Source organism: Saimiri boliviensis, chromosome 4 (assembly GCF_048565385.1).
Source record: "Saimiri boliviensis isolate mSaiBol1 chromosome 4, mSaiBol1.pri, whole genome shotgun sequence".
In the NCBI taxonomy this organism is placed as follows: Eukaryota; Metazoa; Chordata; class Mammalia; order Primates; family Cebidae; genus Saimiri; species Saimiri boliviensis.
This window is the reverse complement of record NC_133452.1, coordinates 19,930,901-19,943,779: the sequence shown is the minus strand read 5'-3', so window position 1 is coordinate 19,943,779 and position 12,879 is coordinate 19,930,901. Positions and strand designations below refer to the sequence as shown.

The window sequence follows — 12,879 nt, the reverse complement described above, 5'->3', positions numbered from 1 at the left end:
GATAAGCAGATTATGTTGTGGTTTGTGAGCCTCCGGGATGTGATTATAACATTGACAAGGTAGATTATCAGGTGTTGCATAATTATTGTGACATTTAATCTTTAAGAAGTAAGGATATTTGCATCTGAGTATAAACGTGTATTTAATTATTTTCCTGGGGGGGTGACAAAAATTCTGGGGCCCCTGATTAAGTCACCATGGTGTCTAACAACCTTTGGTCATAAAGATCAGGTTCAGAGATAAAGGACCTGTGTAATTCCCACACAAACAAACAAAAAACAAACAAAAACTTTGTCCAAATCGGTCGCAAGTAAAAGAAGATACTGACAAATGAAACAGTCTTAGGTTGCTCTCTCATAGCAGGGAGTAATTGCCTTTAGGTGAAATTGCATCCCAGACCGTTCAATTCACTGAAAACTATTCATTGTCTTAAATTAACCAGCATCTAAAAACACTTGTCTAAATAGGCTAGTAATGAAAGTGTTTTCCTTGAACAAATGTATATATTGGTCTTGTAGATGAGAAGTATCACTGGTTTGGCTGAATTTAGATAGTCAGCTATGTAAAGGGTCTCTGGACTATGAAAATTTTTTTTATTCTTAAGTATTTTGGCTTCAATATTAGAAATTTGCAAAACCAGTATTTCCAGCTGTCAAAAAGAGGACATTAAGTTTTAATTATTCAAACCTGGAATGAAGTGTGCGTGCGTGTGTGTGTGTGTGTGTGTGTGTGTGTGTGTGTCAGGGGGTAGAGGAGATGATATGGAGTTCACTTTGAATATAAATTATGTATTGGGTGGAGCAAGTGGGACCCTGGTTCAACTCTATTTGCCAGTCAGGGTGACTCACCTGAACATCTGAAGGCCAGTGTACCTGTGGAAGAGACTATCCTGGATATTCTGTAAGTTAAGATGCCTAAAACCTATGTCTTTTGGTATCTGTCATTTTTGAAATTGTAAGGGAAAACAGAGTTTTAAGCATAAAGAAGAAAGCATCTTATTCAGTGAGAAAAAAATTGACATCAGAATTTCTCAGAAAGAACTTAGTGAATTTTTGTAAATTCTTTGATGTTATCCTTGAATGACTGATTTCATGGTCCAAAGATTCAAAGGAAGAAGTTGGAATTCCCCAGTCTTTGCCAAACTGCAGGATCACAGGCATGATTTTCAAAACAATAGGATTGTCAGGTCCCGGGGCCAGAATGAGGTAGAGATTTTATGTAGTTTCTCCTTTGTTAATAAGATTTAAGCTGTTTTCGTTTTGATTTGCATTCTCCTGGTTAGTGCAGTTGGTCAAAGCTGGTGCCAGCGGACCTGGCCAGATATCTGGAGCCACACAAGCTGATTCTGTGTAGGAGACGCTGGGGCTGGTTGCCATGCTCCCTTCCCTTCCTCCTTGCAGACAGAGTCCCTTTTCATTGAGGTATTCACCCTCTTGACTGTGTGTTCGGGGTTTACAATGACCCGCCCTAAGGGTAGAGGTGGTGCACAGACGGGTTATCGGTCTTTAGGGGCAGTGAAGGTAATTTGGTCTCCCTTGTCCCTGATAGGCTTGGTGCAAAACCTACCTTCTGAAGGACAGCTGGCCTCCTCTAGCAGACAGAGATAGTCAAGCCTTGACCCCCTTGCAATTATGGCAGGAGTCCAGGGCCCACACCAGTCACCCTATTTCAACAACACAGATCCTTCTCTTTCACCTTGTGAGGCCTGACATGTCCTTATGAAGAGCCGCAGGCATGGAACACTTTGGGAAAATCCCTATCGAGGCTCTCACGGGAAAACCCCAGACTGAGGGAACAAAGGTGTTCCTAAGACTGGGTAGAGCAGAGCTGGGCACTGGTGGATGGCAGAACCTGAAGCCTCAGGAGAAACTGGCTGGTTATTTCTTTTATTTTTTTGTCTTTATATGTGTCAGTCTAGAACCCCATACAGGATCTTCATCATAGGAAAGTGTTCCAAGGAAATTGACTTTGTATCTATTTTGTCTCTGAGAAACTTCTTTGAGTAGCTGCCAGTAACCTTTATGGCTCTTTTTATAAAAAAACCGTTCACAAGAGCTGCTTCCTTGTCTTTGGACTTCTCTGTGGTTTCTGTCAGTTGCTAAACAGGAATGTGTTGTTATGTACAAGGAGACTATGTTACTGTCTCCCTAATGTTACACAGGCAGCCTTCTGTTTACAACTTCCCTCCTCACCTTGTTGCCCTAACCCTTCTGATCAGCTCCTTCGTGTGTAACTAACTACTCGGCTGTGATGTTTTACAGTAGAGTCAGGCAGTGCTGTTGCCCTCCTGGGTGGAAGGGGCTGTTTGGAATGGCACTGAGAGAAAGCTGGCAGTGCAGGGAACGCAACACCAGATATGTGAAACCAGGACCCTGTCGCCGACCCTTTTAGAGAAATGTTTACTGTCTGGATGCCCCAGCCGCCTTGCTTGAGCGGGCTTTCTGCCCTCTGGATATGAAGATATCCGAGTGCGCTGCCTATGATTAAGCAGATGCTTAGTAAGGGAAGAAACACTGGTCTGGAAATAATTTTTCAAGCGCCGTGACTCGCTTATTGCACAAACATCGCCTCGTCGATGTTTCTCACAATCCAGGGAGGAAGTGGCATCCATCGTGGCATGAATAGGAATGTGTGTTTGGAGCCGCGGGGCGGGGCTGGGAGGGGAGGAGGGAACACTACCCAGCCACCCGAGTAGACCGTGGGGCAAGCCAAACCTCGGCGGGGAGCCTGCTGCGTGGTCCTTTCCCGCGTCCCCTTCGCGGCGGGTCCTGCCTGGGGCTGCGCGGCGCGTTTCCTGCGCTCGGGGACTGTGGGAGACGCACGAGTCCCTGTCTCCTAGACGAGAGGCCACGAACACCCGCGCAGAGGAGCATCCCCTGGCATCCCGCCCCACGCCGGTCCCTCCGGGGTCTGCACACCGGCGACCGCCAGGCTTTTGGCGCATACATTCCCCGCCCCGTCGCGACTCCCACGCCCCGAGCCCTCCGCCACCGGCGCCAGATCCCCCCTCCGGGGGCTGGACCGAGAGGGTCCTCGGCGGCGTCTTTAAGGCTGCGGTCCCCGCCCCGCCGTCCTCCCCGCCCGCCTCCCTCCCGCCGCGGCTCCTCCCGCCCTCCCAGAACAGCCTGGCGGCCGGGCGCGCGCGGCGCGGAGCAGGTGCTGGGTAGCCCTTCGCATGCGGCTGCCGGGCCGGAGGTGGTAGCGGAGCCGGGCGCGCTCCGCCCGCCCCTCCTCCGGGCCGCACTCGGGCTCGGGCGCGCGGGGACATGTCGGTGGCGACGGGCAGCAGCGAGGCGGCCGGCGGGGCCGGCGGTGGCGGTGGCGCGCGGGTTTTCTTCCAGAGCCCCCGGGGCGGCGCCGGTGGCAGCCCCGGCTCCAGCAGCGGCTCGGGATCCTCCCGGGAGGACTCGGCGCCCGTGGCCACGACAGCCGCTGCCGGGCAGGTTCAGCAGCAGCAGCAGCAGCGGCGCCACCAGCAGGGAAAAGTGACAGTGAAATACGACCGTAAAGAGCTTCGGAAGCGGCTGGTGCTGGAGGAGTGGATCGTGGAGCAGCTGGGTCAGCTCTACGGCTGCGAGGTACCGGGGCGCTGGGAGGGGAGGGTCGGGGACCTCCCTTGCCCTGCTGTGCCGGCGCAGGAATTCTCCCGGGCTCCAGCTCCGGGGCGCCCGTGGCCCTGACGCCCGGCAAGAACCAAGTGCCAGGAGCGAGGCGCGGCGCCTTTTCTCCCCTCCCCTCCCCCGGTGCCCTCTGGCGTCGCGCTCTGCGGTTGGGACGCCCCTACCTGAGTCCAGCTGCCGGTGCCCGAGGAGCTGCGGGCCCTCTTGGTGGCCATGGGGAGGGTTGGGTCCTGCGGAGAGCGCATTGCTTTTCTCCGAGCTCCGGGCTCCTCTGGGCTCCAGCTGCAGCTGCGCGAAGCGGGGTTCGGAGGGGCTCACTCCTGCTGCGCCTCAGCAGCGGTTGGGGAAACAGCAGCCTAAGAGAACAGCGCTCACTGCTGGGATCCGGGGAGCCCCGATTTTTGTGGAGAGCGAGCAGGGAAGGGCTGTATCTGAAGCTGCCTCGTGGAAAGGAGAGGTTCTGGTGGATATCTCAGAGGCCCCCTTGGTTCCTGAAATTTACCTTGAAAATCCTGAGATGGAATGCTTTCCCTTTTCCAGCCAGCCCCGACGGTGTCTCCATAATTCATCCCTGCATTATCAGAGCTGCACACGTTGTGTTTTGTTGAGGCTGTTGTTTGTCCTCTCCAAGCTCAGTTACTCCACGTTGATGGGCGCAGAATGAGTATCTGGGCAACCTCGATGGGTGCCTCTGTGGAAGGGCGGGAGCCCTGCAGGGAGCCTGCAGGATCCCGGGATCTGCCAGCTTCAGGCTCCCAGCTCTCTCCTCCACGACATCATGACTTCCCACAGTCCAGGGACTAGGACAAGTCCCTGGACATACACAAGTCTCAGGGACGTGTATACATTTGATGTAGGGATAAATCTATAGAATAAACTGCAGCAAACATATACTAGAAAAACGACTGAAGTCAAAATGACCTCTCACGAGCATCTTGAATAACAGTAATTAATTCTAAATGAATGTCCTCCTCTTAAGGGAGTGGAGTTTGGAAAGGGTGGAAGCATGAAAGGGTTAATAATTAAGGATGTGGCTTCTAAGCTAAGGCTAGGTTTGTGACCATTCAACTGTTGTGCTCTTCAACAATGATGATAACCAGATGAACTCACGGCCTTTACCATTAATGTTGGGTATTCTGTATTTGACACATTTCATGGCCTGTTGTGAAGACACATTTTCTTTAACATCCTCATTGCACAAGGAAATGGCATGCTCATTACTGACTACTGATGAATGATTATGATATAATGAAGCTTGACTGTATGACTAATGGGCTTGTAAAAATGTGTTGTTTCTCCAGCCCAGCTCTTACAAAAAGCCAATTTAATTGCATAAATAAAAACTGGCAAACATAAGAAGTGCTCATGAGATTTGTATAGGAAGTTGGCAAAACTCTGTAAAGAAATAACATATTTGATATAGATGGGATTACTGTTGGATGAATGGACGTGCTCAATCTTGCCTCTATAGAATCCAGTAAATTTTCATTTATTTTATACTGTTCCCCCCTCCCCCATTTGGTGTTTGGAGAAGATTTGAGTTAATAGAAAAAGTATTGTTGAAATTAACAATACTCCAGCATGGTTCTTTTTGTGGCAGACTAATTAGACATAGCTTGGGAAACTGGAAAGAGCTCTACGCACTGAGTAGGCTGATAAATAACATATTTTAAAAATTCTTAAGAATAATTAGAAAAGATGGAAGTTTGATTGTCCCCTATGTTGAACATGTAGGTTAGGTATATATTTTAAAGGGTAAACATGACCTTGAATCTTTTCCTTGTATTGTACTTTCCTTCTTGGCTTTTAAATCTTCAACCCATAGCAAACAGTTAGACATTTGAAAGAGAGGTTTTTATGGTGAAATAATGCAAGATGCTCTCTATGCTGCCTGCATGTCATTACATGTGGCAAACATTTCTCTTCAAGTTGTTTGTTCAGTCATTGTAGGCTGAAGGAATATAAATCATGAGAAGGTTGTTGGCAAATTGTAATCACTATGCTGGCTCCATTTAATAATAAAGAAATGTGGGTAAATAAGTAGCCAAATAAAGGCTTGTCTCTTTGCATCTATTTCTCTGCTGATAGGGCTTTATTTTTAGCATTGAGTTCTCTAGTTGAGTAACCTTTCTTTGTTGATAGCTTCAAGTATTTCAGCCTCTGGTTTATGAATCAAGAAGGACCTACTCTGGCTTACAGCTCTGAACCTCATGCATATGAAGATTAGGAAATGTCCTTTTTACACTTAAAAGTGGTAATTCTTTCAAATGTTTAGCAAATGAAACTGACAGGTCCAATTTCCCAGGCTTCAAACTTCAAACCTGCCAAAGGCTTGAGTTATCTGCTGAGTTGGTATAGAATATGAACACATCTTTAATTTCAAAAGAACTTGACCCAGGCAGGTCAGCAGTCAGATGACTTGACCTTTTCAGAATAGAAAATAATCTTTGGGGTGGCATACAGCAATATATTTAAAAGGAAAGAGGAAGAGGAAAGAAGAAATACACAGAACCACTTTCTGTCTGGGGTTTTATCTGGAAGTGTACAGTGACTAATCAGTTTTGTATGAGAATAATGTCACAGGGGAATTTATTACCTACCTATTAGGTGACTAGGTGCTGTTCTAGGTACTTTGGGCTAATTCATTTAGTCTTAACAACCTGGTAAAGAAGACATTCTCTTTATCCTTGTTTTAATGTAAATGAAGAAATGAAGACTCAGAGAAGATTAAGAGGCTTCTTTAAGCTCATGTAGCTGGTGGGTGGGTTGGGGTTGGCAATGAACCCAGCCTGAAATCTGAGTCCACTGTGTAACTACCAGGCCTGCCTGTACCGTGCAAGAGAACAAATGAAGGTCTATAGGGCTTCTGTCTAAATGTTTAAAACTTATGAATTAACAACTTTATGTAAAGTTTCTTCTACCCACTGACCTTGCCAGCTACAGCTTCATACTGACTTGGAAGGCTAGATTTGAATTTTGAATTGAAAATGTAGCCTCCCAGAGTCGTGAGCTGAAACGCATTTGGGAGAATCTGCCCTGGCCCAGGTTTCTTCCCTTTTGCTTTGCACCCTTGGTACCGTCCCACCTGGTGAAGGGCACTGTGTCCACCTGCACTCACAGTCTTGGTCTGTACCTGCCACTCCTTGACCAAGATGCCTCTGGCACACACCAGTGGTGATGTCCCCTTTGGGTAGGACAGATCTGGGAGGAGCTTGTTCATGTCCTAGAAGCTACTTGGTATTTGGGGAGGGAATTCCAGGGACCTGGATCACAGACTAAAACCAGGTGGAGGGACACTGGTTCTGGATAGGTAGGTCCACTTGGTCCCAGGAAGTCTTCAGGAAGACAGGGGATGGCAGGAGTGGGGCCCGGGGATGTGATCCCTCTTACCCAGTCTAAAGGCAGCATTGTAAAATATCACGTCAAACAACCTTTTGAATACATAGATAAGTGCTTTTACTGGATTCTGAAATGATTCGTTATGTGCTTACAGTTCTTTTCCATTTCATCTTCTCATGGGAAGGCTTATACAGGTAAATATTCAGCTAGGAATTTGGTTATAATGTAACTGTTAGACTAAATGTACATACACATTTAAGTATCTCTGTTTAAAGACATTTTCATATCTCTTTCCAACCCTGGTGGTTTTTAAGAGCAATTGAAATCTGGCATAATATCTACTTTAACAAGTACTACAAGATGACTTACTGGATAAGTCATATGAATATTTCCAAGTTTGCCCAGCATCAAGATAACATCTGTACTTCCAGTTTTGCAATTCGATTTGCTTTGGAAATAAAAACATGTTGCTAAGCTCAGATGATTGCAATGCCAGTAGCATCCTAGCCATAAACAGACTTGTGTACCTCGGGTACTTGCTGTGTTGTCTTGTCAATTTAGGAGGTCTTTCCCTTTGCTTCCAGCCTCTGCTTTTTATAAAATGGCTCCTGATTTATTACACCTTTCAGTCTTCCCTGATTCCCTACCACCCTCATTTTATAAAACTGTCTTTTGAGAGATGTTGGTGGTGACACAGACAGAAATACCCTGTTGATTGCTGCCTGATACATATGGATATATAGATTGCTGTCTGACACATGGATACATAGAAACAGAATCATAGGGCACCACTTAATTTTACTATGTCTGCTAAGGAAAAATATTATAAAAGTAATCTGAAATGTAATGTCATTAATGTTTAAATACAATGTTTTATTCTTCACTTTCTGAAAAATGATAATTTTATTTTTCTAAATTTGTCTCATAATGCACTTATGGATTGTGACCTGCAATTTTAAAAATACTGCTTCTGAAAGGGAGAAGCCTAAACATATGTAATAGAGTTAGCAGACACTGGCTGAGTACTTAGCATGCACTAGGCAAGGTTCATATAATCCTGGCGACAACCTCTGAGAACCCCATGTTGTGAAGGTGGAATCTGAGGCACACAGAAGTTAAGAAGTTGCCCTAGGACTCTCAGCTGGGATGTGACAGAGCAAGGCTTGTCAGAGCAAGGCCAGGGAGTTAGGCACACCTTAACCAATGCCCTGTCCTGCGCCCTGAGACAGGACAGAGCCTGGCACCTATGTGAACCTCATGGTTCGCCTGTTCCCAGATGCCGCTGTTGTACCTTGTAAGTGGACTGTTAGTGCATGTGGGGACACCCCTGTCAGCGGGTTAGTTCTTGTACCTGAATGAGGCCCCTCCTTTTACGCACGGGTCCTTCTTTTACATATACTTTCCAGATGCAGCATCACATCAGCCGGCTTTGCTGCTTTGCCAGCGCCCGAGCTGGAAGGTAGAAACTGCTGCTTAGAATTTGTCTTGTGGATTATTTGGTAAATCCCCATTTATTCAAGTATTTTAAGACGGGCTTTTAAACAACAAAAACCAAAAATTTCCATAAACTCAACCTGTAAACTACCAAGGGATAAATGACATAGGCAAAAAGTCAGTAGATGAGGCCAGACATGGTGGCTCACGCCTGTAATCTCAGCACTGGCAGAGGGCTTGAGGCCAGGAGTTGGAGACCAGCCTGAGGAACATGATGAAACTCTGTCTCTACAAAAGCACAAAAATTAGCCAGAGATGGTGGCATGTGCCGGTGGTCCCAGCTACTCAGAAGCCTGAGGTGGGAGGATCACCGAAGCCCAGGGAGGTGGAGGCTGCAGTGAGCCAAGATCGCACACTGTACTCCAGCCTGGGCACCAGCCTGCCTAAAAGAAAAGAAAAGAAAAGAAAAGAAAAAGTCAGTAGATAAAAGAACTCTAAATTGTCAAAGGAAGGAAAGAAAACTATTTAACACATTCCCTTTGGAACAGTGGTTAGAAAAATGTGATGTGGAAGCAGTGGTCACAATGTATGCTTCAAAGGAGATGTATCTGAATTCACATGTGGCCCTGTCATTCAGTGGGTGTATGTGATTAGGCAATTTTCTTCACCCCTCTGAGCCTCACTTTCTCCATATATACCTGGAGAAATATATATATATATATATATTTATATATATATTTATATAATATATAGAAATACATATTTCAAATATATATATTTCTATATATATCTCAATATTTGTATATATATTTGAAATATATGTATATATATGAGACAATCTCAATATTTCAAATATATATGTATATTTGAAATATATGTATTTTAAAAAATATATATATTTGAAATATTGAGATTGTCTCAAATATATATACATATACTTCAAATATATATATATATATTTTTGAGACCATCTCACTCCTGTTGCCCAGGCTAAAGTGCAGTGGGGCTATCACAGCTCATTGCATCCTCAACCTCCCAGGCTCAAGCTATCTTCCCACCTCATTTTTTTTTTTTTTTTTGGTAGAGACAAGGTCTCACTAAGTTGCCCTGGTTAGTCTCGAACTCCTGGGCTTAAGTAATCTGCCAGCCTCGGCCTTCCAGAGTGCTGGGATTATAGAAGTGAGCTACCACGCCTGTCTGCTTTCTCTATATGTTTCAGTAAATTGGATTCCCGATGCCTTTGCGAGGCTGTCGGGAGGACTGACTGGTGAGACACCAAGCATAGTACTTATCGCACGTCAGTGTTGTGACTGGAGCCATAAGCTGCCACTAACTGTTGGTTATTCTCTGTGATGTGGAGAGGGAGAAAAGGGGGAAGAAAACAAGGTATTCATGTCTATTTGGTACGAGAATTTGGGGAAGAGTTATATGGTTACTTTAGGGTTGCGGTGTTGGCGTGTGTTTGAACTTGAACATGGGCAAATAGTCTCTGGACCATCTCCTATTTCTAGAGCCTTCCTCATTCTCACTGTTTCAGTGGATTTTCACAGATGTGTAAGGAAGTTAAACAGCAACAATGTGAAGGCAACGAATTGTCTTATAATTTTCATCATTTAAAAGTTCCTAGCAGGACATAATTCTTCAACCTTTAAGCATTTGCTTGAATGAATGAAAAAGGATTAATGTTCAGCAAATATTTAAAAGTCATTGATGTTTTCGTATCTGAATTAGTTAGTGGTATTCCTTTATCATAGACATGGCTAAGGAAAAAGTCAGTCTGTGTTTCTGTTACTATAATCACATCATATTCCTGCATCCTTACAGTTTTATGTCAGTGCTGCTGGAAGATACACCTTTCTTCACTGACTTACTTGCTGCACACAGGAACTGAAAGGTGGAGGTGGTAGCCAGTTGACTTTGAAGTTTAGGTTGAGAGAATTCCTTTGCAAATGTGATCTTCCCTGAGCCTGTCCACTGCCTTTTCCTTCACTCCTAACATGCCCCTGCCACATTGGTTCTGCCTGCCATTCTCGTCTCTGTGGGTTCCCGTGTGCTTTTGCTGTCTTTTTCCTTTTCCTCCCAGCCTAAATCAACCTGGCAGCCCCTGGCCTCCTTTGTTTAACTCACAGCTCTACAGCAAGAAGTCTATTTCTAGAAGGAGGAAAGAATAAAATCAGAATTTTGTTTTCCATGTGGCACCTGCCTTGGCTGCCTGGTTTGGTTTGCAGTACACGCTCTTGCTCTTGTTTCCTAGTTCAAGCCTTCCCCTGTCTATCCAAGGCAACTTTTCTGTTCTCTGCCCATGATGGTGCCCTCAGAGCAAGCTAGACCAGCCACCCTCCAGGCACTTCATTCATGACACTCCTCTCTTGGTGGCGTTTTCAACCTCTCTGTCCCATTCATTTCAGCATATACACAAGTTGAAGTCTTTCTCTTCTGTTTAAACCACCACCTTCCTCCACTACTACACAAATAGCTTCCCCTCCTCCTCCCTGTATTCTCCCACCCCACGTGGCACTCTGTCTTTCTCTTTCCCTTACTGGCTGTTTTCCCAGAAGATATTTCTCCCCGAAGGACACACACCTCCTTTATCCGCCACAAGCTGTGTCTGCTCCCACCAGTTTCCCTCAGGACCTTCTTGTTTCTCAATTCCGTGGTCGTGTTTGCATCTTTCTTTGACCCTACCTCGGCAGCCTTAAGCACTCCTCACCCTCTCCTTTTAAAGCCCTGTGCCCTGGCCTTGGGGACCATCCAATCTCCTGATCTCCTCCTGGGCTCTCTCTGCCCTTCTCATCCTCAACTCCTTTCTGGGTTTCCTTTCTCACCTGCTCATCAATGATGAAATTTCTCTGTCTTCTGGTCCTAGCTCTCTTTTCTGTTTTTTTTTTTTTCTGTTTTTTTTTTTTCCCTTTCTTTTCACTCCTGCATGCTCTTTCCAGATAACAGGACTCTTCCTGCTGTCCATATGCTGACAACGTGTAACTCCATATTTTTAGCCCTGATCTGTTTTCTGAGTGCCAGATGTATTCAGACAGCTTTGAAATGGACAATGCCACTTAGTACCTCAGGGAAACCTCATATTCAACTGGTCTGAAAATGAGTTTCTCATCTTCCTCACTTCCCTCAGTGGGCGAGAGGCGCTGCTGTCCGCAGTTGTCCCAGCCCAAGATTACGTGGCATGCTTCTCTCTCACCTCCTCCCTGTTGTCACACCCAGGAGTCACGAAGTCTTGCTGATGCTCCTGCAGCTCTGGAATCTGAGTCCCCACTGCTCCCACTGCCTTAATCCAGTTACTTGTAACTTTCCACCTGTGTTATAGCAATGGTCACTGCAGTCCAGTTTCTTTCAAATTATGGTGGCTACTCCTTCTGCTACTGCATCCCCCAACACTGCTGCTATTGTTTCTGCTACTTCTGGAACTAACATAGCTCTCAGGGGACAGCTGGGAGATTTATGCATCTTACCTCATACCATCTATTCTCCCAACAACTTTATATATGAAGGAGATGGTATTATTTTCATTTCTTCATTTTTTTGGAGCAAGCAGCTGAGATCCGAGAAGTTGTCACTTGTCCTTGTCCAAGGTCACACTGATTCCAAAGTCCCTTAGCCACGATGCTCCCATTGCTCCCCTCCCAATAGCTCCATTTATGAAGTGCTGTTTGCTAACCCCGTTTTTCATGGGTGCTAATTTAATCCTCGCAGTGCCTCTGCAAGGCAGGTGAAGAAACTGAAGTACAGAGAGCTTGAGCTGCAGGTCCCCATCAGAGGCCATGTGGCCAGCAGGTGGCAGGGTCTCCGGTTCCTGGGCTGGGCCTCCCCCTCTGTCCCTGCTCCAGCTCCCCACAGTGCTTCAGAGCCACCTCCATGTGCTGCAGCTGGTGTGTTAAATCCAGATGGAATCTTGTTCCCCACAGCCTTCAGGATAAAGCAGGAGCTCCTTAGCATCCAGGGTTCAGGGGTTTCCTTGCCCCCATCTCTGGACCTGTCTCTGGCCACCCTGGCCCTGCTGCTTTAGCTGTCAGCAGAGTCCCTAAGGCAGCTCAGTAGGAACCCCTCTGCCAGAATCACCTGCACCCACTTCCCCGAGCCCACTCCCTACCTGTCTAGCTCGAACTTGTTCTTCAGCCTGGCACTTGGCAGTGCCTCTCCGGGAGCTTCTCTGATCCATCTCCTGCTGTCAGGCTGGCTCTGAGGCCTTTCCGAGGCCCCTCTTTCTGTAATCCTGTCTGCCACCCTCGCTGCAGCCTCCTGAAGGCAGAATCTTGTACCTCTGCAGCCCTGGTGACTCTCACATGTCTGGCTGTACTTGGGTGTTCCTGCTGTGGACTGAATGTTTGTGTCCCCCCAGGTTCATAGGTTGAAACTCTAGTCCCCAGAGTGATGGTATTTGGAGGGAAGACTTTGGGGATGTCATTGGTATTAGATGAGGTCATGAGGGTGGAGGGCTGTGATGGGACTACTGCCCTTAAAAGGGGAAGAGGGG

The 12,879-nt window shown here is 46.4% G+C and overlaps 1 protein-coding gene across 1 annotated transcript in view; it reads left to right on the top strand.

Annotated features, from left to right (window-relative positions):
- Positions 1-2,712: 2,712 nt before the first annotated feature.
- Positions 2,713-12,879, top strand: part of PPP1R14C (protein phosphatase 1 regulatory inhibitor subunit 14C) — a 113,877-nt gene continuing 103,710 nt past the window's right edge. The window contains exon 1 of the mRNA XM_039467924.2: positions 2,713-3,578. Coding sequence (XP_039323858.1) covers positions 3,267-3,578 — 312 coding nt within the window. The 5' untranslated portion in view covers positions 2,713-3,266. The remainder of the gene's footprint in view (positions 3,579-12,879) is intronic.